A 26,484-nucleotide genomic window follows, 5' to 3' on the forward strand; every position below is an offset into this window, starting at 1 on the left:
TCCACAAAAAGCATCGACATCTATTGACAAATTACGAAAAGACTTTTTCGACTACAATTTTTATAAAAAATATTTATAAAAAATTTGCCTTATTGATAAACCATAAAGCTTTGGGACTCTTATTTAATGCTCTCCATCTACCAGAGACTTAAAAAATTTGCTCACAGCGGTAGTTAGTCAAAACTTTATGCACCCTTCTAAAGCAAAAACATTTTGGGACAGTCTACAGACAATATCTCTGCTGAAGAATCTCCTTATTAATCTCGCTAATTAATATGGATATAACTTTAGTGATTTTGATATTTTGGGACAATTGAAATGAAGTAATATTTATGCACACACTTAGCAAAAACTTTTAATTTTAGTTGAATCAGGTATTCAGAAACAGATTATAAAATCAAAAAAAAAATACTTTGGAACAAATTTTTTTGAAACCAACAATTTGGGACAATTATAATGAAATAATTTTAATGTACAAACTAAGCAATATCTCATATTTTTAGTTGAATTAGGTTTTTAGGAAAGTAATATCAAATGTAAATGACTTTGGGACAAATTTTTTTGAAACCAACATTTTGGGACAATTATAATAAAGTAATTTTCATGAATAAACTTAGCGAAAACATTTATTTTTAGTTGAGTCATGTATTTAGAAACATAATATATAATGTAAATGACTTTGGGACATATTTTTTTGAAACCAACATTTTGGGACAATTATAATGAAGTAATTTTCATGAATAAACTTAGGAAAAACATTAATTTGGAATTAAATTAAGCAATTCCAAAAAAAAATATCGAAAGCAAATGATTTTGGGACAAATTTTGGGATGAAATTAAAAACATAGTTTGGGAAGCCAGTATTTTTCTGATAAAAAATTTACACTTTTTGTCTTACTAGAAAGAATTTTTTCATGTTTTGGGATAATATTTTTTTTTTTGTGATATTTTTGGAAATATTTTTTTTTATATTTAATCGCTTTAACATTTAAATTCAATTCTGTACTTATAAAGTTACATATGTATGTAAGAATTTGCGTCAATTTTGGCATATGAGAGTCTTCGCTTGCCACTAAAAGGGTTTCAAACAAATTTTGAAGTTACGTGTCATATGCATAACATCCGTTAAATATTATAATTTCGAAAGCGGTTGAATTTCAGTTTCCACAATTAAGCCAGTGAGACGTGACCAGTAACAAAAATTTCCTAGAACTCCATTCTACCGGCATTTAGCGGTAATTCACTTTAAAAGTCACCACCATTTGAGGTCACACGGCCACACACACACGTTGCACAAAGGCAGCTGTCCGTCGTTGATGTACATGAAAACTAGCAAAAAGTCTCATCAAACCCCAAATGTTATATACATACATACATGGTATACACACACCCACACGGTTGCGTAAAAGTTGTACACGCATGTCTATATGTAAAATTAAGTATTAGCATAAAAGCTAATGAAGGGTCCGGATGTAGCGGAACGTGCGGTCACAGCCTCGGGCCGCACGTGTGTCAGCCGCGCGAATATGTGTCTGTATGTGCGCTTGGTTGAGTGCCGCAGCGCTGCGCTTAAGTGTCGGCATATGTGCAAACTTGAACCAGCACGACACACACACATACACGCTGGGATAAATTGAGCTTAACACTTAGTGCCCAACTTTGCCCCTTCGGCGTTGCCGTGACTTCGCAACAGTTGACCGACGTTAAATCCCTGCAAAATATACCCGGCTGACCAGATTTACACACACATATACCCAGTTTACAAGGCGCTCATTGTGGCATGAACGCCTGTACGCTCGTGTGTGCGCGTTTATTGTCTGTCTTCATGGCGCTGCCCCGGTGGCTAAATTACGGCAAAGTATGGTATTTAGTAACAGTTGCTTAAGTGGCAGATTCGCTAGCGGAAATGGGCCTGTAGCTGTTGGAAAGCCTGAAAGGCTATTTACATATACACATGTATATGAGTATGTGTGTGTATAATCACACATAAAATATGTAGATTTGCACGTCGTGTATATGTTTATGTCTACATTAGCGTAACAAAGCCGGCAACTGACTACGTTTACCGCAAATGGCTCTGCGTTGACCCAGCAGGAAAACGGGCCAAACGGTTGAAGGCCCTGCTTGAGCTTACAGTCATATATTTTTCTCTCGTTTTCAATCGGGATTTCTTTAATTTTCCTCTAACCGCCACTGTAATGCCTTTTATAATATCGGTTGCATTTCCATCCGAAAAAGAGCCAGAATTAATTTGGTTTCAGAGCTTGCCACGAGTTCCCATGTAGCTCCATCGAAGCACACCTCGTTTCGAGTTAGAGAAAGCTCCAAATTCCTATTGAAGGCCTGTTGAGAAAAGCTTCGTCATAGTATCATGAGACATAAGAGTCTGCAAAGCCTACCAAATGAATTTCCACATGATAAGTAGATCGATTCTATCGACTTCTCTTCTTCATTACAATAACAACATCGCATCAGTCGTTTCTTCTTTTCACAAGGGAGCGCCAATTGGAGATTCCAAGCGAAGCCAGGTCCTTCTCCACCTGGCCTTTCCAACGGAGTAGAGGTCTTCCTCTTCCTCTGCTTCCCCCGGCGGGTACTGCGTCGAATACTTCCAGAGCTGGAGTATTTTCGTCCGTTCGGACGTAACAACCCAGGGTCGACTAGAAGAAGATTTTATATAGCCTGGCAATGGAAAGTTCTCCGGCCAATTAGGATAAACAATGCCAAAACTAAGTACGCAATGTCCCACTGGCCACACATGACTATGATTTGAAACGCTATGCGAAAACCTCTTCAAAGGAGCATTTCAAATACTTTACCAGGGCAAGTCAAAGAAACCACAAACATTCAAGTTTGGTGTTGCGTAGTTTACAGCGTGTAATTGCATTTTTCAAGCGTCTTGAAATTAACTGACGAGTTTCATAACTGAAGCGCCAAGTTGGATTGTTGCGAATTAATAAATTATAAAAATGAACATATGTAATTCGATTTGTATGTTATGTTCAACGCTCTAAATGTATCTCTTCTTTCTTTTCAGGTTATGGCGGTATCTCGCCACGCACGCAGTGGGGTCGCATTGCCGCACTCATCTATGCGCTCTTCGGCATTCCCATTGTACTGCTGTACCTATCCGCCATGGGTGAGGGTCTCTCCGCCGCAATGCGCTGCCTCTTCCGCAAAGCGCGCTCCAAAAGCGCCGTAAGCAGCGGCAGTGGACCTGGTAATACAGGCAATAACGGTAGCGGCGGCGCTAGTAGCGGCAACGGCAAGTTGCCACCGAATGACAGCGGCAAAGGTGCGAATAAACATTATCATCACAGTAGCGGTGGCAGCGGGAAGCTACATTCTGCTGCTGCGCATCACTATGGACTGCCCAAGCCCGCCTATCATCACAGCGGCTCCATAGGTATGGGTATGCACGCGTCGACACACAGTCCCAGCGTGCCCATTTCCATATGCGTCATGGTGCTGGTCTGTTACGTGACTTCAGGCGCAGTGCTCTTCCACAAACTGCAAAACTGGAGCGTGTTAGAGGCGCTTTACTTCTGCTTCACCTCGTTGGGCACCATCGGTTTCGGCGAATTGGCGCCTACCGGCAACCTCACGCTGTATCTCGCATCTGCGTACATACTCGTCGGCATGGCCGTGGTGGCCATGTGCTTCAGCCTCATACAAACAGAGATCGTCATGTGGCTGCGCAAGTTCAGCGTACAAGATCATGTGATGCCGCAAGGCGAGGACGTTGCGCTTGTCTCCGTGGCAGTTACGCCGAAGTCCTCTTGACAACGACCTGCTGCTGAGCTGCTCGCCTTGAGCGGTGGCGGCGGCGGAAACGGCAGCAATGGCAACTCCAATATGCCGACGCAACTTGGCGGTTTTGGCGGCAACACACTTGGCCACCACCAGACGATGTTCTTCGGACCGGCGCATACGCTCACACAGTACAGTTCGCTGCCACGGCGTTCGGCGGGTTCTGCTTTCCAACGCAACACACCCATACGTCGCTCCACAGGCATACCCGAGCACCACATGGAGTATTTCGTGCCGCGCAGCGTTAGTGAGTTCAATTTGTCGGGTGTCGGTGATTTAGCGCTACCACCGGCGCGCCGTTACTCCCCGACCATACAACATGGCGGTGGCGGCATGGGTATGGCTGGCGGTCTACCGCACGCTCTGCAGCTGGGCCCACCACAGACGCTCATTTGCACCGGGCAACCGCCGCCACCGCAGCAAATGCAGATCATTATGAAACCGCGTGAGAAAATGGTCACCTTCGAGGACGAGTCGAAAGCTATGAATGCGGCAGCAGCGGCAGCAAGTGTGAACACTTCGAATGCCAGCACAGCGACGCATTGTCCACACGGCGTGCCGACGACGCCGCGCAAAGCGGGCGGCATGGTCGGCGCTGGCGCTGACGTCTTTATGTGACGCGAATCGCTGAGATGACCGCACAGCCTGCTGCTAAGCGACAAGGCTGGTGACGATGCTGCGGTAGCATATGCGGCGATGGGCGCGCCCACAATGCTGGATGACAGCTTAGGTGGCGTGGCAGCAGGCGCGGCGTCCACAGCCAACGCAACGACGGCGGCGAGCACAAGCGCGCACAGCGCGGGCCTAGATAGTGACAACGAGCACGACTCACTGGCTGGCAGTCTCAGTGAACTGACGACCAAGTCGAAATCGACACCAGGCGACGTGATACGCGTGTGAGTGCGCGGCAACGCCATTTTTTATACTAAGCTAAGGCTCAAGCGAAAATTCATCAGCACAACTTCGAGACTCATAATGTAAATGTAAGTCAAGCAAAGGGGGTTTTGTTCTGTGCGTATGTGGGGGTGTGAAACCGCTTGAGGTTAACTTTAACGCATGAAAGCCAATTGACGCGTCGTAGTAGTAGGATAATATATTTAAAGTTGGAGTATGCTCTAAGATTTTAGCTAAATGTGACTGAATTAGTATAAGTAGTGTGAATGTGGTGCGAGATTGTAAATTTTTAGCCATTTTTTATTATTTCTGTATCCTAATCAGTTAGCCAAGAAGTTTTACAATACTTAGAAAGAAACGTCAGAGTTGTATATCAGCGTCACGAGCTTTGCCATGTTCGCCTGCCTGTATATACGCAAACTAGTTCCAGAGTTTTTGAGTTAACAATTTGAAATTTTGCATACGTTCTTTTCATGCCAAGCGACTGTACGTTGCCGAAATCGCCGATATTGCATCACTGTAGCATATAGCATGAAATTCCGATGGTCAGAGCTATATTCCCAGCCAAGCTCTCCCAGTTTTTTCCGAGTCATCAACTGGCCTATCGTTGTCCTGATGGAAGACGAAGCCTTTTCTGTTCTGATCTGTTCTGGCCTTTTTTTCGATTGTTTGCTTCATCTTATAATGGATGATTCCTTTCCAATCCCACCAAACACTCAGCATAACCTTTCGAGGCGTCAATCTTGGCTTTGCGACCATTTGTTGTATTTTGTCTCCTATTAGCATTCGCTTCAGAAATTGTTCGATTTCATTTCGTTTTACCAAAGGATCGCCAATGTTAATTCGGTTCATTAAATTTTTCACAGACAATTCATATAATACCCAAATATCAAGCTTCTTATTGTAGCCAGCCGTTTTTGAATGATTCAAAACCGTTTGCTGATGAATGGTAAGTTCCTTAGCGTTATCATGGCTGCTTATGTGCCAATATTTTTCATAATTTCAACGACTTTTTCGACGATAAGTCGACCAGAGCGAGGTGCATCTTTCACATCGAAATTTCCAGATCGGAAGTGTGCGAATTATCATCGTAAGCGTCGTCTCCGTAAAGTTCACAAATTTCATTGGTGGCTTGCGTGGCATTTTCCCCTTTTTTATATAATACAAAAATTTCAAAATATAGCGAATTTCTTCATTATTTCCAATCACTTTCGAACAGCTGTAACTTTTTTGCAACTTCCCCGAATTTAATTTCAAAATCTCACTTTTCCAACACGATATGATATGACACAAAGTGATTGGTAGCACTAGAGATATACTATATACTACTGCAACGACATTTATTGACAAAATACGAAAAGACTTTTTCGACTAACCGATATAAAGGTTACTGTGCTTCCGAACAAACGAAGTTATCTTCGCTTTTTGTTTATTTTTGTTTTTACGTTTCTTTTTTAATTTTTAAGATTTCTTTATGTTTGTATATGATATAAGTTCTGAATTGCTCTCAGTTTTCTGCCTCTATAAATTTTGTGTTGTTGTTCGTTCCTTCTCAGCAAGCTCTTGTATAGTATTACTTGAATTATATACACTAGAGAATGCTTAAATGGCGCTTTGTCTGTCTACAATAATTTTAATTTAGTTTTGAGTATTTTAACCACCGAATGTTGTTTAAAATTTCCTGCGAATTTTCGGCTTTAATACGGCATAACAACTCACTAATTAACAAACAATCAGGTTTGCCAAGCGAAAACTCGACAAATGCAAATTTCGCATTAATTTAAATTCAAATACATACCGTTATTGTAGCTGCCAAAGATCATACAATTAAGATACGAGCAATTATATGAAATAATACCCAATGCATGTGTGGGCATGTTTGCGCATATTCCATAAATGAGACGAGCCCAACACTATCGCAAGCAATCAGCACAAATATTTCAGCTAGTTGGCAACGCCACAATCACACACTTACGCACACTTGCAGACATACACATACATACATTAGCAGCCACTAAATTTGCCACATTTCATTTAATTAAAAAGCCATGTGTTTTATATTAGCATAAATGCCATATGAGTGTGTGTGTGTGTGCGTGCTGGTTTATTTGCTGCAAGCAGACATATAAAAATTGCTAACATAAATTTAATTAAATTAAATTGAATAACGTTAACTGAAACTAGTTAAAAACTGAAGTCGGTCAACCGATTGGGCAACTTCACTGCACCACTACAGTCGCATAAATACCGTTTATACAGCTCGCTTCGTTTGTGTGCGTGCAATTTGTTGTAGCATTTGTCGTGTATTGTGTGCCAGTAATGAGGTGAGCCGGCGACAGCGTTGACATATTTCTCCGCAGCTGACCCTCGCAGCCGCAAATAACTGTATATTTTATATTTCTGATTGTTGTGGCATACTTTGCGGCGTATACTTGCTAACTGACCACTTCAGCTGCCTGCCAACATGCACACACACACACATGCAAACGCGCTGTCATGGAAATGATAATGAAAGGTTCAAGCTGCCACACAGCCTGCACAAGCACACGCACATGAACGAGTATATGTATTTGTATATTCGAGTGTATGTGTTTCTATATGTGTATATGTATTTGTATACTCCACATACAATGCGTGTGTATGTGTGATGTGCATTTATTTGCGTCTAAGCATACTTTGCGGCGCACTGTCTACACTGTTGCCATTGTGGTTTTGACACAATTTTTTCCAGTCTTATGATGTTACTGTCTTCAAGTGACTTTTGAGATGTCTTATTAGTCGGCAGTCACACACACACAAACACACAACATACTCACATAAACACACATATTTGCACTTATACATGGTAGCTGCCAGCTCAGCTCGAGATATGAGAAGATTTATGAATTGCCTGTGAAAGGATGCAGTCCGTCGGGTTAGCCACATAAGCTGACTTTTAGCCATACATATATGTATGTGTGCGTGTATATGTGTGGACATAAGAATTTCTCGCATATAATTCGGTTAAGTTGGCTTTGAGTTATAGACCTGCTAGTATGGCAGTGCTCTAACACAGTTTATTAGTTTGAAAAATGGTTGGCGAGAATATTTGAATTTTATTAAAATGCTTCCCAAAAATGAGCGTAATATTTCGGCAATTTATTTTCGGCATTTCTGGAATGAATTCACATATTTTGTAGACAGTTGTAAAAAATAACAATTTTGGTTTTGAGAAAAATTTAGTTTAGTTTGAATAGAGTTTTTGAAAAAAAAATTATAATTTTTAAAATTTTTTTTAATTAATAATAAATAATAGCTTATTTTTTTAATTTTTTTAAAACAATAATTTATTCACACCACATATTTAAATTAAAGATTTAAAATAATAAATTGAAATTACATTTTCTAACATATTTTTAATTAAATAAAATATAAAATTTTAATTTTCTTATTTTGCATCCATTTTAACCATTTCGCTTTCTGAAATTACCTGTTAAAAAATTGAACTTCAAATTTTTTAAAATTATTTTTTTTTTGTAATTAAAATTCAATTTGTTAAGTTTTTTTTTGTAATTAAAATTCAAATTTTTCACATCTTTTTATTTTTTCTTGTAATTAAAATTAAAAATTTTTTTAAATTATTTCTCTTGTATGTAATTAAAATTCAATTTTTTCAATTTTTTTTTAATTTTTTCTTGTAATTAAAATTAAAAATTTTCAATTTTTTTTTATTTTTCTTGTAATTCAAATTTAATTTTTTTTTAATTTTTAAATTTGAACTTTTATTTAATTTAAATTTATCATTTTTTGGTATTTTTAATTATTAAAATAATATAAATTGAAATTTTAGAAATTTTTTGTTTAAATAAAAAAAAGAGTAAAATTTTATTTTCCTTATTTTGTAAATCAAATTCAGTTCTTTAATTCTTACATAACATTTATTTTTTGGTATTATTTTTATACATTTTTTTCATATTCCTCATTATATAATTTGTTTTTCACATTATGCACTTGAAACAATTTACAAATAACTTATAAATTGGAAAACTGTTCACAAACAACTTCAGCTCTGTTTATCAAAAGTTTGTTTTGTACTTATTTTGTGCACTTCTGTGCGCTGCTTGACCCACTGTCGCTGCATTGCCACTCAAGACACAAATATCGTGCTCAGCGAATTCCAAGTGGCTGGGCGATATGTTCAGCCACAGTAGGACAGCAGTAGCTACAACAACAAAACTAACAACTACCAGCAAACAGAAACTAAAAATAGAAAAAGTGGAAAGGGAAGGCAAAAACAAGCGAAAAATGCCAGAAACTTGACTAAACTACCACATATGCACATACATATGTATATGTACGTCTCTGTGCATGTGTCTGGAAAGCTACATTCCTGTGTGGCGTGGCGAGGAGTTTGAAGTGAATTGCATGCAACTGGCACTTCACCGTCTATCGGAGACCGCCATTACACGTAAGCTCGCATGTTGATTACGTATGCGACATGATGTACTACAGGCTGGCTCGACTCGGCTCGGTGTGGTTCGGTGTGGAAGATGCTTGAACTGGTGAAATTTCGCAGGCGAATGTTGACATGTTGCACACATGCAAGCGCACACTCACTTAACTGCATGGGTGTGTGTGTGAGCAAGTTGCAAACCAGAAGTGCTCCAATTTCTTTGCTATTTTCGTTGTGCAAAGGAGGTGAAGTGCGACATGAAGTGATGTGATGCGTCGCTGCCATCACTGTTAGTGCTATTTTTGTTGTTCCTGTTGTTGCTACTCGAAATGCAGACCGCTTGTGTGGGATGGAGTAAATTTTCATGCACTGCTGCAGACAGCAAATATGAAAGCAGAAATGAAGATAACCAACTGAGCTTGCTGGTAATGCGAAGCAAAGCAGGCGCTTGCGAAAAGGAGAGACAGATCAGTTAAAGGCTGTGCTTTCTGCTGTGGTTGAAAACTTCAGAGGCTGTTGAATTATAAGCAGTATCATTTGTGCAAAAGTGTTTTTTTATTTGAGCAGTTGTATGTACCCATTATTGATTTTATTTAAAAAGAAATATTCTTAAAAATTATTTCGAATATTTTTTTTTAATTCTTAAAAACTATTTCGAATATGTTTTTTTTTATTTTTAAAAATATTTCAGAAATTTTGTTTTTAATTTTTAAAAATTATTTCGAATATGTTTTTTTTTAATTCTTAAAAATTATTTCGAATATTTTTTTTTTAATTTTTAAAATCTATTTAGAATATTTTTTTTTTAATTCTTAAAAATTATTTAGATTTTTTTTAATTTTGAGAACTTAAAAAGTGTTATAAATTTTTATACTCATTTTTAACTCATTAATTTTTTATTTTTTTTAATGTTTTGTATTAATTATTTTTTTAGTATTCTTAAAAATTTTACATAATATTATAACCCAAAAAATTATATCATATTTTTTTTAAATTTTTCAGTTATTTAAATTTTTTAAATTATTTAATATTTTTTGTGATAAATGGACTTATTTTAATTATTTAAATTGTTTTTGTGTGAAAAATTGACTTATTCTCAATTTTTATCTCCATAATAAAACTACCAAGAAAACATTTATTAAAAAGTATTTAATATACATATGTAAGCACGATCGTTAATTACTAAATATTCATTATTTTTTATTTGTGGCAAACGGTCTAAGTTTTGTTATTATATCCTAAAATTCCATAAAAAAGGCAAAATAGTTTTTTTTTTTTAAGTAAAGACGGTTTGTAGTCTACAGCCATGCATTTTAGGTAATTTTTGAAATGTCGAAAAAGAAGACTTATTTATTTATACCCCCATTTTATTTAACAATTTTACTATTAGTTTTGCATTAACATTACAAGAACACACCAAAAAATCCAAAAAAAAGTTTATTAATTTCTAAAAGTAACAGCTGATAAAGTTTGGGTCTCAAAAAATTGGTATGTGACCATGGCGAATGGGATCAACCCTTCAATCTGAAACCAAAAATGTTGAATAAAGTCACAATGTCTGGAGCTACAAAAAATTAAAAAAAAAAGAATTACGAAATGGCGACTACCTTAAAAAAGGGAACAATTTTGGGGCCTATTTTATTGTTTTTATTTTTTTTTATATTTTTTTTTATATTTTTTTTTATTTTTATATTTTTATATTTTTTGTAATTTATGAAAACTGATTTAGGTTTCGATTTTTACCACCAACATTTATAAAAAACAAAAAGATTTTCTCCAAAAGTACCCGCAACCTCATATATGAATGCATATATGTGTACAGGGGCACGTTTGTTTACACTCGCCACTAAATAAACCGCACAACCGCGAACACACACAGTCCCATTAATAGCACGCCCACATATTCATCTTTGGCAGCGACGACAAATGTCCGACAGCTGAGAAATTATGTGTGCCACTGACGCGGTGGTCGCGCTACCAAGCACACACTCGGTTACGCATACGCCCTGGCTAACACCCATCATACAGACTCTTTGGCCCAAACACCCATGCTTACGCCTGTAAATGTCGCGAAATGAAGTCAACAAAACAGCAGCCAGCAGTGGTATGGCGCAGGACACATACACACACGTGCGGAGAGCATTATTTTTGGTACTTTATTATATTTTTTTTTAATTTTTTGTTGTGGATGCTTTTGTTTTGCTCGTCTTTTTGTCGTGGATTTTTCATGTGTTCTTACTGGCACGTTTTTTATGCACTTCCAGCCTGTCAATGAATTGCGGTTTCAGTTTGTTTTTTAATTTTTCTTTTAAGTTTGCCTTAATTACGCCATTTTTACTTAAACTTTTCGCTTAAAGTGTGAATTCGGGCGCTTGAAAAGCAAAAAAACAACGTAAGTTTGCCTTTGAAGTGCCGGCGAGTGCGTATTTTTTGCGTTTTGTGCTTGAAAATTGTTTGCTTTGGCACTCAAAGCGTTAATTTATTTTGTTTTAGTATTAGTGTGTGTGTGTGAGCGTAATTGCGGTAGAAATTGAAATGTGTGAAGGCAAATGTAAATAATAGTTGAGGTTGAGCACTAACACAGCAACGCATATGCTTTTCGTCTGTATGTATGCGGTATTATGTACATATGTGTGTTTGTGCAAATTTTTATGCAAATTTCCTTACTGAAAAAAATTAATTAAAATATCTAAACCAAAATTGAATAATTTAATTCATGCAAACAAATAGCGTATGTTTCTCAGTCTATGTATGTATATAGTAGCTACCTGTGTACATACCAACAATAGCACACATATGTGAATGTATTTGTAAGTGGTTAGGTAAGTGCTCAATTTAAGAATCGAGCGAAAAAATATTTAATAAAATTAAGCAAATTTGCATGGAATTGCATTAGAGAGCACAATGTGTGAATTAATTAAATTAATAGCAACAATAATTGGAAACAAATCGAACAACAACAAAATTTAGCTTAAATGTGATTAACGGGTATAAGCGATAACTGACTATATAAATGTGTTTGAACAAATAACAAAACATTTGTGAAAGCAATTGCGGTGCGAACTTTGTAAATAAGCATGCAACAAAGGCAACAACAACATGTTGTATTCACAAAAAATATGTAAAAACTGCTAGTCAATGAGGCAATGTGTGTGTTGCTAATAGAAAAAAGTAAAAAAAAATTGAATTAATTACTAATAATTAGCTAATAAAATGCGCTAAATAGTGGAAAAGCGGCAAATAATGCACAACTTCCATTAACAGTTGCATGAAAAACTTTAACAAATATCAAACTAAATATACACAATTTTTTGCAACAATAACAAACAATGCAAGCGTGTTAACGCTGGGGGATAATCACTAAATCACTTGAAAAATAAATGAAAACGCTCTCACTATGCTTGCAAACGGCATGAAAATTTGAAAAAACAGTGTTACTCATACGCCACGGCATACAAGTTAGAAAAAGTGTGTTACTCATACGCCACGCCTAACCCTACAGTTTGTTTTGTAATGCAGTAAACTTTGTGAGAGTTTTATGTTTTTTTTAGCTAGTTTAGTCCATGACAGCTACAATATATTGGGTAGTCGAAAAAGTATTTTCGTATTTTGGTAATAGATGTCGTTGCAGAAATACGAAAAGATTTTTTCGACTACTCAATATATGTGTTTTTTAATACTTGCTGACGTTTATGATTTTTCTCGACTATATTTAACATCATTTGATAACTTTTAGTTGCATTTATAGCTTATTTCCTATTTACTACGCTCGTTTGATTTTTTTATATTTATTTTAAAGAATTTTTTATATTCTTATATTTATTTTATTTATTTTAGGAAAATTTTTAATATTAAATTTTTATTCGTAAAAAGGTATTACTTAGTTTATTAATTTCTTTTTTATTATTTATATCCAATTCCTTATTTGAATAAGGACTTTGGTTGCAAAAAATATTTTTTTTTACTTAAGTATTATTTCTTATGCTATTCATAATTTTTTATGTCAATAATATTTAATATCTACACAAAAAATTACTATTGACATATTTTATTTCTGATTTACTTTTTATTAATTATTTTACTAAATTCGATTGAAATTTTTCATATTTATTTTAAAGTAGTTTTTAATATTACATTTTTATTTGCAAAAAAATATTTATTGCTTAGATTCTTAATTATTATCAGTCGGTGAAAAAGAAGTTTTTGAACACTTTATTTTTTATTATTTTCTGAACTATTTATAATTTTTTTATTTCTACTAGTATATATTGGTAGTCGAAAAAGTCTTTTCGTATTCTCCAATAATAGAATATTGAATTAAACATAGAAAAAAATACAATAAAAAGTTTATTCAAAGTAACAACTTTAAAAATTATTAAATAGCACACATCACAAATTTGTTAACAAATTATTTACTTTTTCAAAAAAATCATGCAATTAATACAAAATACAAAGTATTAGTACTTAAAAGTAATAAATATTTTTAGTTTTTTGTATTGAAATCAAGTATTTACGAAAACTGTTGGGACAAAAGCAACAAAATAACTGTAGAAACTTGAAATAGGAGATCAAATAATTTACTAGGTTAATTAATTTACTTAAAAAAATTAAATATTAAGTAGTTTTTAGCACGAAAGAAACCAGTTTAACTTAACTCAATATACATAGCTTAACTTATAGCTGTAAGTAAGGTTAGGCAAAAATTATATGTATGTATGTATATTAGCAGTATATTTGTAAATTATATAACTAGTTAACTAAATAAGCGAATACCAAAAAGTTAAACTAATAATGAGTTTAAGCAAAGAAAAAAAAATACAATATTCTTAATTAAATTAAAAGCAGCGGAATAATTGCAACTGAAATGGAATTCAATGCATTTTATGTGAACTCAGTAGGTTCAAATAACACATACGATAACAATGAGCGTAGTAAATAGGTAAAAGTAATTTAAAAAAAATATGAAAAAAGAAAACTAAAAATGTCAAATGGAAAAAAAAAATTAATTAAGTTAAATAGTAAATTTAGACAACAGAATTACGGAATCTTAAATAAAACTAAAAGTTTTCAAATCAATAAAAATTAGTATTGTTTTATATGCACAAACTTCGCGAAAACGGAAAATTGTAAACTAAAATTTTGCAGGTGAGTCAAAAAATTTTATAAAACCATAGAATAGAGAGCAAATTTAAGTACTATTTTAATTAATTTTCTGGTGTTTTGCTTAATTATTCTTTCTTTTATTTCATTTTTCATTTTTTTAATATCAAATAAAAAAAAAACTATATATACCATATGTATGTATTTCTTATGCGTGCTTATGTCACTAAACTCCTCTTAAACGACTGGACTGATTTTCATGAAATTTTTTGAGTGTGTTCAAGGAGATTCGAGAATGGTTTAAATTCACAATTTGTTCCAATTTTTAAGCTAAATACTAACTTAAATACGATTACGTCTAACCTATTGACGGCGAGTGTATGTACATATCTACAAATTGCACAATAACTCAGGGCACCGTTATTTTCGTGTGAGCCACCGCTAGTAGCTGTATATAATTTAATTTCCCAAAATTCGTTAAAGCTGAAAATATAAAAATAGAAACCAAATTAATTTTAATTAAAATAATTAAGAAACTTAAAAGTAATTAATACTCTGACAAACTAAATAGAAAACACCTAACAAAATTATAAATATAATTAATTAAAATAATTAAGGAAATTAAAATTAATTAGTTTTCTGACAAACCTAATTTTTCATAATTATTATTATAATTATATCATAGTTTATGGTATTAATTATTTGAAGGCAAATTATTTTTACTTTTACAAATTAATTAATTTTCTGACAAACTTAATTTTTCATAATTACTATTTTTCATTAATTAAGTAATCAAAAAATTAAAAATAATTAATTAATTTTCAATCAAACTTAATTTTTCATAATTATTATTATAATTTATGGTATTAATTATTCGGAAGGCAAATTAAAATTAAATATTTTACATATTTTTTTTACTTATGCAGAAGTAATTAATTTTCTGACCAATTTAATTTTCCATAATTATTAATTAATTTTAATATTTCAGAAACTCATTAATTAAACAACGAATAAAATTATAAAAGTCATTTAGAAAAGCATTTAATTTTTTGCTGACTTTCTATTAACGTTATAGTTAATTAAATAACTATTTTTTTAATTTTATTGTTAGTTTTGAATTTTGTTTTTTGTTTTGAATAATTTGCATATTACTAAATTCACCATTATAAACTTCGTTATTTTTAGCACAGGAAAGTTAAAGAAAAAAAAACTAAAAATAAATTTTAGCTTGTCAGACAAGTGTTCTATTTTCAGTGTCAGCAAATTAATTGAGCAAACACACGGAAAAAACTATAAATAATCGACGCTAATTGATGGCACTCATACCTCGGCCGTGGCTGTCGGAAGTGGCGAACTTGTCAAAGTTAATTGTAACAAGTTGACACTTCATTTCCGGTTTTATTTCATTTTATTTTTATTCCGGTTGCTGTTTTTGTTTCATCAGCGAGATTTTATACTTTTTTCTTGCTTTCACTTATTTTTCTGGGGTTTGTTTTATGCTTGAAATTCACTTTGGTTATTTTGTTCTCCAATTTTCTTTTTTCTCATATTTGCATTACATTTTATTTTACTTTTTCTATTTGTCTATTTTTTATTTTTTCATTATTATTTTTCCTTTCTTTATCTTTCTATCAGCTTCACGTCCTTCTCTGTGTCGAATTTCCCTTACTCAGGCAGATAAAGTTCGGTGCGAATTTGACAGCGTGCCCTCAAAGCCACTGGCGAAGCGGACGAAAACGTAATGTGTGCTGCATGTGAAGGGAGTGCAGTGAATGTGAAGTAAAAGACACGCATGCATGCACACACACAAGCATTAGATTCGATTTCGCACTTTCGTCGAGTCTCACACAGGTATGTACGTTTGATTTTACTCACGCCTTGTTTTTTTATATGTATGTGTGTATGCCTGACAAATGAACATCGCTATATGGCAACAACGCATGTATCATGTTGCTTGAGTGATTGCATGTGCGTGCTCCTAATAGACTTTTGGAAGAAAGTGCTCTTTGGCTTGCGAGTCGAATTGCGTTAGTTTCTGGTTTGGACTTCATTGTTGCATACTTTTCAGCGTCGAGTCAAAGAAAAACGCAAAAATGTATTTTCCTTTTCATTTTGCGGCTGCTGCGCACTTTTGGCCTAGTTATTTGGATTTCGAATTTATTTCTGTTTTAATTTTTCTCACTTTGTTGCTTCAACGTGCTTTTTCTGCAATTTTTTTAATCCAAGGTCATATAGAGAAATATACGCGTGCCCATGACCCGAATTACATGCGTAAAATGTCTTGGGTGAGTCAAGACAGCAGCCCGCCGTCTTTGCACATTTCATCGCAAGAAAAGGAGAGAGCTTCCCACAGACAGACTCATAAATGTGAAGGCTTTGAAGTGCTGAAAAGTTACAAAAGAATTATATTACTTTCGCTGTAGACCGCACAGAAGTTTAATACAATAGTGTTAACTTCAGATAGTCCTTGCTCGCATAAGATGAGGCTTAAACTTCAGACAAAGTTGTTTGGGTTGAGCGCACAGGATTGAGACCGAGATTTGGCGATATCTTCAGACATTCAGCTCGTTTAATTCAATTCATTTCATTCCTCGCTTTTAATTCAATGATCTTCCATCCACAACTTCAACTCGACTATTTTCTCTCCATCAGTAAGGCCTAGCAGTGTATGTGTGTTAGGCCTGATTGGACCTGACTTCAATTACTTTTCTTTCTGAAGCTTTGACCTATGGGCAGGTTTGAGTTTACCGTTTCTCTTCAATTTCTTTACAATATTGCGGCAGCGAACTGGTTTGTTTTCACTTCGAACTGTCAAGCTATCTGGCAGTTTTGTGACATATGCTAATGGAGCCCTCAACTCCACCGAACAGAAAGTTGTTATTTATCTATAAATCCCAGCACCAATATTGCTTCAAATTTTTCGCGAATAGTTTTCAGTGTGAAATCTCTGAAATGACTTTCTCAAATTTTCATAAATTTATTCTTCGATCTTCGCTTGGAGTATTGAAAAACAAGACCTCACAGTGCGCTTAGTTGGACTCTGATGGTATAAACTTTCATTGGCCGCCAGCATATGATTTATTAGTTCTCTCTATTTTGATCAGTTTAGAAAGCAAATCGTACTCGGAGAACCCTCGTGGTCATTCAGCAGATTTCTTGTTCGCAAATTTCCGGTTTTTGTGGAGCAACAAGCTCATTTGGTAGAGGGCTTACATTTATCGACCCCATTGGGATTGAACGATATATGCAAGATTGTAGACTGGTCTCCACAAATTTTTACGAAACTGAGTGCTTTTTCTTAGACTTTGTGGAAGACTGGCATCTCTTGTCATCTTCCCGGTGCCCCAAAATAATTTTCATTTCACTAAGCACACGTATCAAGTTACTTGGCACGCCTTAACCACAAAGCGAGGCATACTTTTAGGCGTACGCGCCAGCCAAAGCATTGTACACACTATTAAGCAGGCAAAAAAAGTGTAACAAACTCGCTGGGATTTGGAGCAACGCAAGTTGCCGTACGCCGCCAAGCTTTTGGCAGCCGCGCAGACGCTTAGTGGCGCTGTGTGTCAGCAGAACTTGGCCAACGCATAAATTCGCTGTGTTTTCCAAGCCGCGGAAAAATGATGCGGCGCTGAGGAGCGAGCGGGTAAAAATCCAAAAAGTTCGCACAAAAATTAAAAAGAAGCCAAGTAAAATGAAAGCTGGCAGCCACAGCAAGCAAAGTGAAATTTGAATTGAGTGTTTGAAAATTGAAAACCCGTTGGGTGCGCGCGTGTGTGTGGCGCTGAAAATTGCCGCGCCGAAATTATGCCCAGCTTCTATGCGCCAGCATTTCGTGTGACGAGTGTGGCCCAAGCTTGCGTCGGCGGCTGCGGCAGCGTGTGGGCGCGCGGGCACGTATGTAAATACGTGTAAACATGCGCGCGCGTATATGTGTTTGTGTGGCTTTGTGTGCGTGCGCGCTGCGCCAAGATAGTTGTTGACACAGAAAAGTGAAAACTTTTTTGGCTGCGTAATTTCTTTTTAATTGCAGCAAAGGAGTGAGTGAAAAAATCGTCAACAGCGCTTTGTTATGATTAATCTGCGCCTTTTCTCCCCGCTACCCCGCCGCTTGTACGCCCTCATGCCGCTTTGTGTGTGCAGTTCGGCGATGCATTCACAGATTTGGCATTGAAAGTGAAACACAGAGATTTTCATTTTTGTGGCGTCGCTTTCAATTGTGTACTTGTGTGTGTGTTGGCATGTGTGCGGATATAACTATTTACTTTGCACTTCCTTTTCAATATTAAATTTGGTGAAAGTCATGTTTTAACGATTTCGAATTTACCTAAAAATTTCCTTAAAAATTGTTGAACATTTTTTTTTAGTTTTATCGAGGTTTCAAGCTATCCTAGCAGCCTTAAAGCATATCTTTATAGAAATCTCAACTCCGCCACACAGAAATTCGTTCATATTTCTATGAAATTCAGTAGCGGTATTCCCTCGAACCAAAAAATATAAAAATTAAGGGCATAATCATTTCATAATGTTCAAATATAGAGTTGTCGAAAGAGTCTTTTCGTATTTGTATATTTCGTATGAACCAAATATGCAAATATGTACCATTTTGGTTGACCACTTTTTGCCATTTTTCCGCTGGATACATTATTCTATCAGTGCAAAACTTTTCTGGTTTCTCGGCGAAAAACTTCACAGGCTTCCCTTGAATCCAACTTTCCTCCATTAAGAGAGTTCTGCATTGAGCGAAACAAATGGTAGTCCGATGGTGCAAGGTCAGGGCTATATGGTGGTTGCATCAAAACTTCACAGCCAAGCTCTCCCAGTTTTTGCCGAGTCACCAAAGATGAGTATGGTCTAGCGTAGGCCTGATGGAAGACGAAGCCCTTTCTGTTGATCAGCTGCTTATGTGACGGTCCTGGTCAATCTTTTCCACAGTTTCAGCGACTTTTTCAATTTGAATATTCATATATAGCAAACCTATGTAAATGTAACTCGCTCACACTCTTCAGTTAATCGGTGACATTGAATTTCACGCACATTAAAATATCTAAAATTTTCACATTCTATTAATTGATTTTAATCGACGCATTTCTTGCATATTTTACGGCACTTCAGCGCAACAGGTAGTTGCCTAACGAGTGACGTGCCCAAATTAACACAAAACCGCAAATAAACACCAATCAAAAGTGATTAGCGTAATGCGAATATTTTAAATTGTTGAGCAGCAGTTCAATTTGGCAAAAGTTTACAATTTCATACAAAATTTTATTTACTAGCGAAAACTAAGTTAAATTAGTGAATTTAGGCTTTTCAGCTCAGGCTAAATTTTGCATAATTGTGTTTAATTTTCATTCACTAGCTACATACTATTCTAAGTGGAGGCAAGTTATGCAGTGCGTATGAGTGACATGTAATATGTCTTGCTACGCATATTTGAAGTATTTTCTTTAGATTAACGTGCAATTCGAGTTTTAATTGAAAAGTTATAAATTAACATAACATTACAGATATAATTAAAAAAGTTTTAGTATACAGAATTTATTTCAAACACTGATTGCTGACCTACCATATAGCTATCCTCTTCATTCCACATCTGGCACTCCTTCTCTGCTCACTTCCCTCCTCACTATTCACATGGCATCCTTCCTTTTTCACTTCTTTTCCTCACTTTTCACATGGCAAACTTTCTCTTCTTACTTCTCCCCCTCACACTTCACATCTGGCACTCATTCTCTTTTCACTCTCCACATTAGACCCTTCACTTTTATGTACTCGCCTCGTGTCTTCGCTCTCAACTAATACTACTAACAGCTAAACCCTTCAGCTATTTGGCATAATTTCCTTCATCCTTCATCGCCCACGTAAGTGCTGTTCAAAGACGCTGCTAATCCTTCTCATTTCTGTTCACCCTTCTCCTTCATATTTTTCTGTTTCTTCACATAACTCCAACCACTCCTTCCTCTTCTACTCATGTTAAAACTGCCGCTTGACACTTGCAGCGATCAACATCGGTTGCACTTTCTAATTATATGCAATTTTAGCCTGATTTCAACTCTGTGACTAAAACAGTAAACAGACTTCGCTTGTGAGCGTAGAGTGCACTTTAGGGCGCTTGTCAGCCATAACTTGCATGGAAGTTGGGAAGCGTTACTGAATTGCCAACGGAAGCGTGAGCCATGTAGGAATACCAGCGGTTGTATAGTCTCAAAGTTGTGAGTTTTTGAAAACGAGTGAGGTTATGACTAGCTACAATTTGTAGTGCCACGTTGGTTGGGCTAATATATTCCCTCACCAATCGTTAGTTACTTTTCGCTACTGCAGACATATGAGTTGAAATACGTTATATTAAGACCTTGGCTGGAGTTACGGCCAAAGAGGCTTTCATAAGGGTATTCCTTATATCTTTGGGAACCATTCGCTGGCAGCTAACCCGATCACGACGTCAGAGATGTAGTAATGTTAGACGTGCTATAGTTGTGACACAAATACCGCAAGGTCGGACCGTTTCCCTGACGTAGCCCGTTCCCACAACAGTCGGGACTACGTAATCGGAACGGACCCGGATTTTTATCGGGCCAAGGACTGTCAACTCGGCAGAATTCTGCCGCTACAACAACAACAACAACAACCGTTTCCATGCCAGTTGTGTCCACGTAACCGGAACTTAATTTTTATCCGGCCAATGACTGTCAAGTCGGCAGAACATTCTTTACAACAACCAATCATCTTCGCTTGGTGAAGCATTATTCTGTAAGGAACCTAAAAACTAAGGAGAGTTGAGATATCAGAAAGTAATCTCAGCTAAACACCCCTTGGTGAGACCGTTTCCATGACAGTCGTGTCTACTTAACCGAAACGGACCAGGATTTTCTTCCGGACAAGGACCGCCAACTCCACAGGGTTGCTTACAACAAACAATCATCTGCGGAAAAGAGTAATCCTTTACGAATTTTAGAGCCTGAGGAGAGTTCAGAGATGAGAAATTACTAACTGGCATATATGAAAATCAGTTTGCGGGTCTCCTGTGTGAAAACAGTATTTCATGAGAACCTTGGTCGTCAAATAGAAATTTTGTTAGATTCTTTCAGGTACCGAGTAAGGCTTGAGAAATCAAGGTGTAAAGACGTTCCACTAAAGTTAGAGCCAGATTTAAAGAATGGCCAACTCTCTTCTGGTGGGACTCAATCTATTAGCACATAGCTAAGGTGAATAAAAGATTATTAGAATTACCTGTACTTTTTCTTGTAGCTTTTATCCTTGGCCGGATAAAAGCCCGGATTCGTTCGGCATCCGCGCTACCACAAGCCTCAGAAATAAAATATTCGCACTGGGTACTAGCATTTTCCAACTTTCTTAAGCATCTTTTTGTCCAAATTTGTACTTTATTACTGCAGATGCATGTGTGTGTGTGTCTGTATATGTGCCTAAGTTCATTGCATACTAATTTCGTTAAACGCTTCGTTAAATGATTATGCCTGTTGTCTCCCAGAGGAGTTAGGCAGACCCGCTGTATGTGTCTCTAAGTCATTTGCATAAACATCCTATGGGTATGTGTGTGTGTGTGAGAGTATGTACATATACTTGCAACCCAGAACTTTTCAAATAAACTTACTTTAGAAATTCAAAATTCCACTACAAATGATTAGTTGAGGCTCTCCTGGCGAATTCATTCCTGCTTGTGTAGGTGAGTGATAACTGGTGCAATTGGGACAACAACAAACGACGTGATGAGTATAAACACGAATGTAATTTTACAAGCAATGACGAGCACATGACATGCATACAGCAAATTGATGTAACTCACCGATATTTGTAAATTAGGGTGTCCTTTATGTACCATGGTGGTTTTTCTTTTGCGGAGAGCCGTTGCAGTTTCCGTTCCGGCGTGGATTATGTTCCGTCTCATGTTGTTGTTGTTGTTATAGCGGCAGAATTCTGCCTAGTTGACAATCCTCGGCCGGATAAAAATCCGGGTCCGTTCCGATTACATAAACCCGACTGTCGTTTGAACGATGTCCCATCTCATCTGGCTGAAGGTTAGACATTCGCATAGATAATGCTGCAGCGTCTCTTCATATTCCGCGCGTGCTCTGCATTCCGCCGAATCCACTTTTTTCATTCCCATTCCCATGAAGTTAGGATCTTTTGTGAATGTTCCCTTTTATGACCCCTACAATGTTACTAAGCTCCCTTTTGCTCAGCTTTTTGGTCGATCCACCATCAATACTACCGCAAACTATCTTTGTGGTATGCTCGATTGTGCCTGTGTTCCACGAACTGAGGTATTTCTCTAGGGTCAATGTTTATGGACTAATTTGAGCAAAAGCCCATTACACACCTTCTGTTATGCCCATAGTTTCTGCATGAAAGACTGATTTGTAATCATTTAGCTAGAAGCTGCCTTCTGCGTATGGATTACTACAGAAGATACCCGGTTCTGTACCTGTACCTTTGTTACCCTTTGAACCGTCAGTGAATATGTAGTTTTTTCCGTAGGAAGTGTCAATCATTGATCCATTGGTTCAATCTGCTCTTCATTAACAGGTCGAGTATGGTACCATGCTCGCAGTGACGCCTAGCCTGGGGTCTTTTCTTTCTGGTAATAAGAAAAAAATAGTACGGTAAAAATGTACGGTGAAGAACCTTACCGTTACTATTAAGAGCTCATACTAGAAGATCCTTTCTTAGAGGTGTCTAAGGACCTATTTTTCTGAGGACCAAGCGGAAAAGAATATTCGCTTTTTTTGACCCACCCTAATGTATATTTATATTTATTTATAGCAGCGCCTTCGGTAGACCCCGCACACAGACATTTGCGGTGGCGATATTAACATGACTTTGTTTATATGTAAACATGTGTGTATTGAATTCTAGTATAGATATATACATACATATATATGCGAGCAAAAACAATAATAATGCCGTGTTATTAATGAAATAAAATAAGAAAATAAGAGATCGACGCGGTTTGTTTATGTAAATGAACTCATACAGCGCGACACGCGCCTTGCTGTTGCGTTCATATTTGGTAGTGGCATGTGGCATGCGACATGTGGCACGCCACGGATGTGTCACACGACAGCTCAGCGGCGGAGATTGTCACAAAAGACACCCACACGCACGCGCTTACCTATACGTGAGTGTATCAGTGTAGCGCACTACCTTGATGCCTGTTTTTTGTTGGTGTTGCTGCACACTCTTGACTGCGCGCATTAATTTTGATGTCTCACTCTCCGCAGCCAGCGCATGGCTGCGTTTCTTCGCTGTCAACGCTCGTATTATTATTATTATTGCCTTTTTGTTTGTTGTTAACGTTGATTTTGTTGTTGTTGTGTTAGCTGTTTTCATTGCTTGCGGTTGCGGTTGTGCCACAAGCATTCACCATAAACCCGTTGATGGCAAAAATACGCACTTGACATAATTTCATTATGTGCGCTCGCCTTCACGTCTCATTATACACGCGGCGCAGCACGCACACAGCAACAACACAAGCGCGCATATGCACATATATGTTTCTTATATATATTTTATTAACTTGTTGTGCGCCTCGTAAGGTAATTCGCTTCCAAAGTATGTGTCTAAGTGAGCGCGAGGCTTTCCAACTCATTGCTCAACTGACTGTCGAACTGTGTTTGAAGTCTTAGGCCTAAGTCCACATATGGTTTCGCATGCGCAAATGTTGATGTTTACTTTTGTTTAAATATAGGTAGCGATACTTGCTGTGCCTCGGTACACATTTTCTTGCTTTATTTTCATTTTTCACATTTCCTACTTAACCGCAAGCCCATCCGCACTTCATCTGCCTTGCTGCTTGGCGCGCCTCAGCGGTTTTGCCGATCGTTTGAGTGCCAAGCAAACAACTTGGTTACGCTTGTTCGATTTCATTTTTATTTTGCAGCACGCCACTGCTGCTTCTAACAAATTCCTTCAGCTTTTGTTGTTTATCCTTATCCTTCAGCCACGCATCAGCCACATTTATCGCTGCTGACTTGCGTCTACTTTTAATTTTGGTTGCCTTCAACAAGTTTGTCCAACTGTCTGCGCTTTTAGCATTATCACACACACACACGCATATAATTACTTACACACACACACTTAAATAAACACACATTCCGCAATAGCGCGTGTGATTTTTAGCAAAATTGCAACAATTCTCGCTTAAATCGCAAACCTTTCGTTGTTAAAGCGTGCTTGCGCATATGTGTGTGCGTGTGTGCACACATTGTAAAATATGCACGGCATTTCAATTGAACTCTATAATTATAATTTTCAATTTTGTTTTTGTTGTTGAAAATTTTAGTAAATGCTCATACATTTTTTAAAACCGGCGTAACCAAGCTGAAAATCCACGCATTTCCACAAATTTGCAAGCAATGAACGCGTTTAAATTTTAAATTTAAAAAAATTGGAATTTTAAAACTGTAAATAATTTTTTTATTTTATTTTCTTGTTTGCATAATGAATGAGCTGCGCACAATGCTTGGCAGTTTCGCTCACAAATTAAATTTCGGAAATTTCTAATAGCTCTACTCGACAATTCTCGTTAATTTAATAACCTGCTAAGCAAATTTAAATAGTATTAATTTCAAAAATATTATGCCAAATAAATTCGAAATTAAATAGAAAATTTTTAATTTAATTTGCACTTTTTCCGGAAAGATAAAAAAAACAAGAAAAATCGCCAACTTCGATTGCAGCGCATAACCTTTACAACGAAAATTTCCTTAAAAGACCTTGATTCTGATCGTTCAATTTATATGCCGACTATATGATATAGTGATCCGATCTGAACAGTTTCTATAGAGATTGCATAATTGCTTTAAACAATGATTATTGCCAAATTTCGTGAAGATAACTCGTCAAATAAGAAAGCTTAGCTCACAATATAGCTATCATCAGATCACTGATCGGAAGAGTTTCTACGGAGATTGCATAACTGACTTAGACAAGCTCAATCCAAATTTCTTGAAGATACATCTTCAAATGAGAAAGTTTTCCTCAAAATACCTTTATTGCGATCGTTCAGTTTGTATGGTAGCTATATCTAATCAACTTTCCAGCCAAGTTCCCACAGTTTTTGCTGAGTGATCAAAGATGTGTGTGGTCTGTTGAGCAGTTCTAGCCGTTTTTCGTTTGCTTGCTTCAATCTCATTAGTTTCTGGCGGTAAAATGTAGAATCAATTGTTCAACAAGGCTGGAGCAGCTCATAGTGGATGATTTCTTTCCAATTCCACCTAACACTCAGCATACCATTTGTTGAGCTTCACCACGCTTGGACCATGATCTTTTTCGCACATTATTGTCGTATTTAATCCACTTTTCGTCTCCCGTTATCATTCGATTCAGAAATGATTCGATTTCATTTGGTTACTGCAAAGAATCGCAGTTGTTAATTCGGTCCATTAAATTTTTCACAGACAATTCATGTGGTACCCAATGATGATGAATGTTAAGTTCCTTAGCGATGTCATAGCTGCTTTCCGCTTGCTGTCCGGTTCAATCTTTTCGATAATTTCATCAACTTTTTCCACGATAGGTTGGCCAGAGCGAGGTGCATCTTTCATATCGAAATTTCCAGAACGGAAGAGAGCGAACGGTTGTTGTGCTACACGAACTTATGCTCGTAAAGAGCTCCTAATCTAAGGCGAAAATGCGTTGCTCTCTACACTTTTCATTGGCTGAACTGCAATGAAGTAATGAAAAATTTTCCATATTAAAATTTTCGCAAAATCTTTCAAGAAGCAAAGCATGAAAAACTATCGAGAGTTTAGACCTGTTACTGATTTCGCCTTAATCTAGTCAAATCCTCGTTAAATTTTCATGAACACTTCCTCATTATACAATCTCGCACTTGTAATTAGGCTTTTTCCTCACAATGTTCGTAGACTATGTGTTCACTACATGTTCCCTCTGTTCTTGTTCAATTTCGCCGTATCTTTGCCTATCTACACTTCAGTAGGGTTTTTGTTACACGCCGCTTTATTATTCATTTTTCTTTGCTTTACGTTTTTTGACCACTTTAGACTTCTAGGAAACTTCTCACCAGTCCAATTGGGCTTCTGTGAATGCGCCAACTGCTTGCGAAGCGTTCAAGTATGCAATTGCTGTTTTCTTCGTTATGCTCTTGCACCGCACTCATACACAAACATACGCTTAAAAGCCATTGCACATGCCATGTAAATTCTGCAGGTAACTTCCAATATTTGATCCCAATTCGGCATTTGAAAAAAAAGAAGAAAATCTGAAAA

At 36.5% G+C, this 26,484-nt stretch overlaps 1 protein-coding gene across 1 annotated transcript in view; it reads left to right on the top strand.

Moving 5' to 3' along the window:
- Positions 1-26,484, top strand: part of LOC126759245 (uncharacterized) — a 162,912-nt gene that overhangs the window by 100,211 nt on the left and 36,217 nt on the right. The window contains 2 exon segments of the mRNA XM_050473966.1: positions 3,038-4,793; positions 15,872-16,087. Coding sequence (XP_050329923.1) covers positions 3,038-4,428 — 1,391 coding nt within the window. The 3' untranslated portion in view covers positions 4,429-4,793; positions 15,872-16,087.

The sequence above is a fragment of the Bactrocera neohumeralis genome, chromosome 5 (assembly GCF_024586455.1).
Source record: "Bactrocera neohumeralis isolate Rockhampton chromosome 5, APGP_CSIRO_Bneo_wtdbg2-racon-allhic-juicebox.fasta_v2, whole genome shotgun sequence".
Classification (NCBI taxonomy): Eukaryota; Metazoa; Arthropoda; class Insecta; order Diptera; family Tephritidae; genus Bactrocera; species Bactrocera neohumeralis.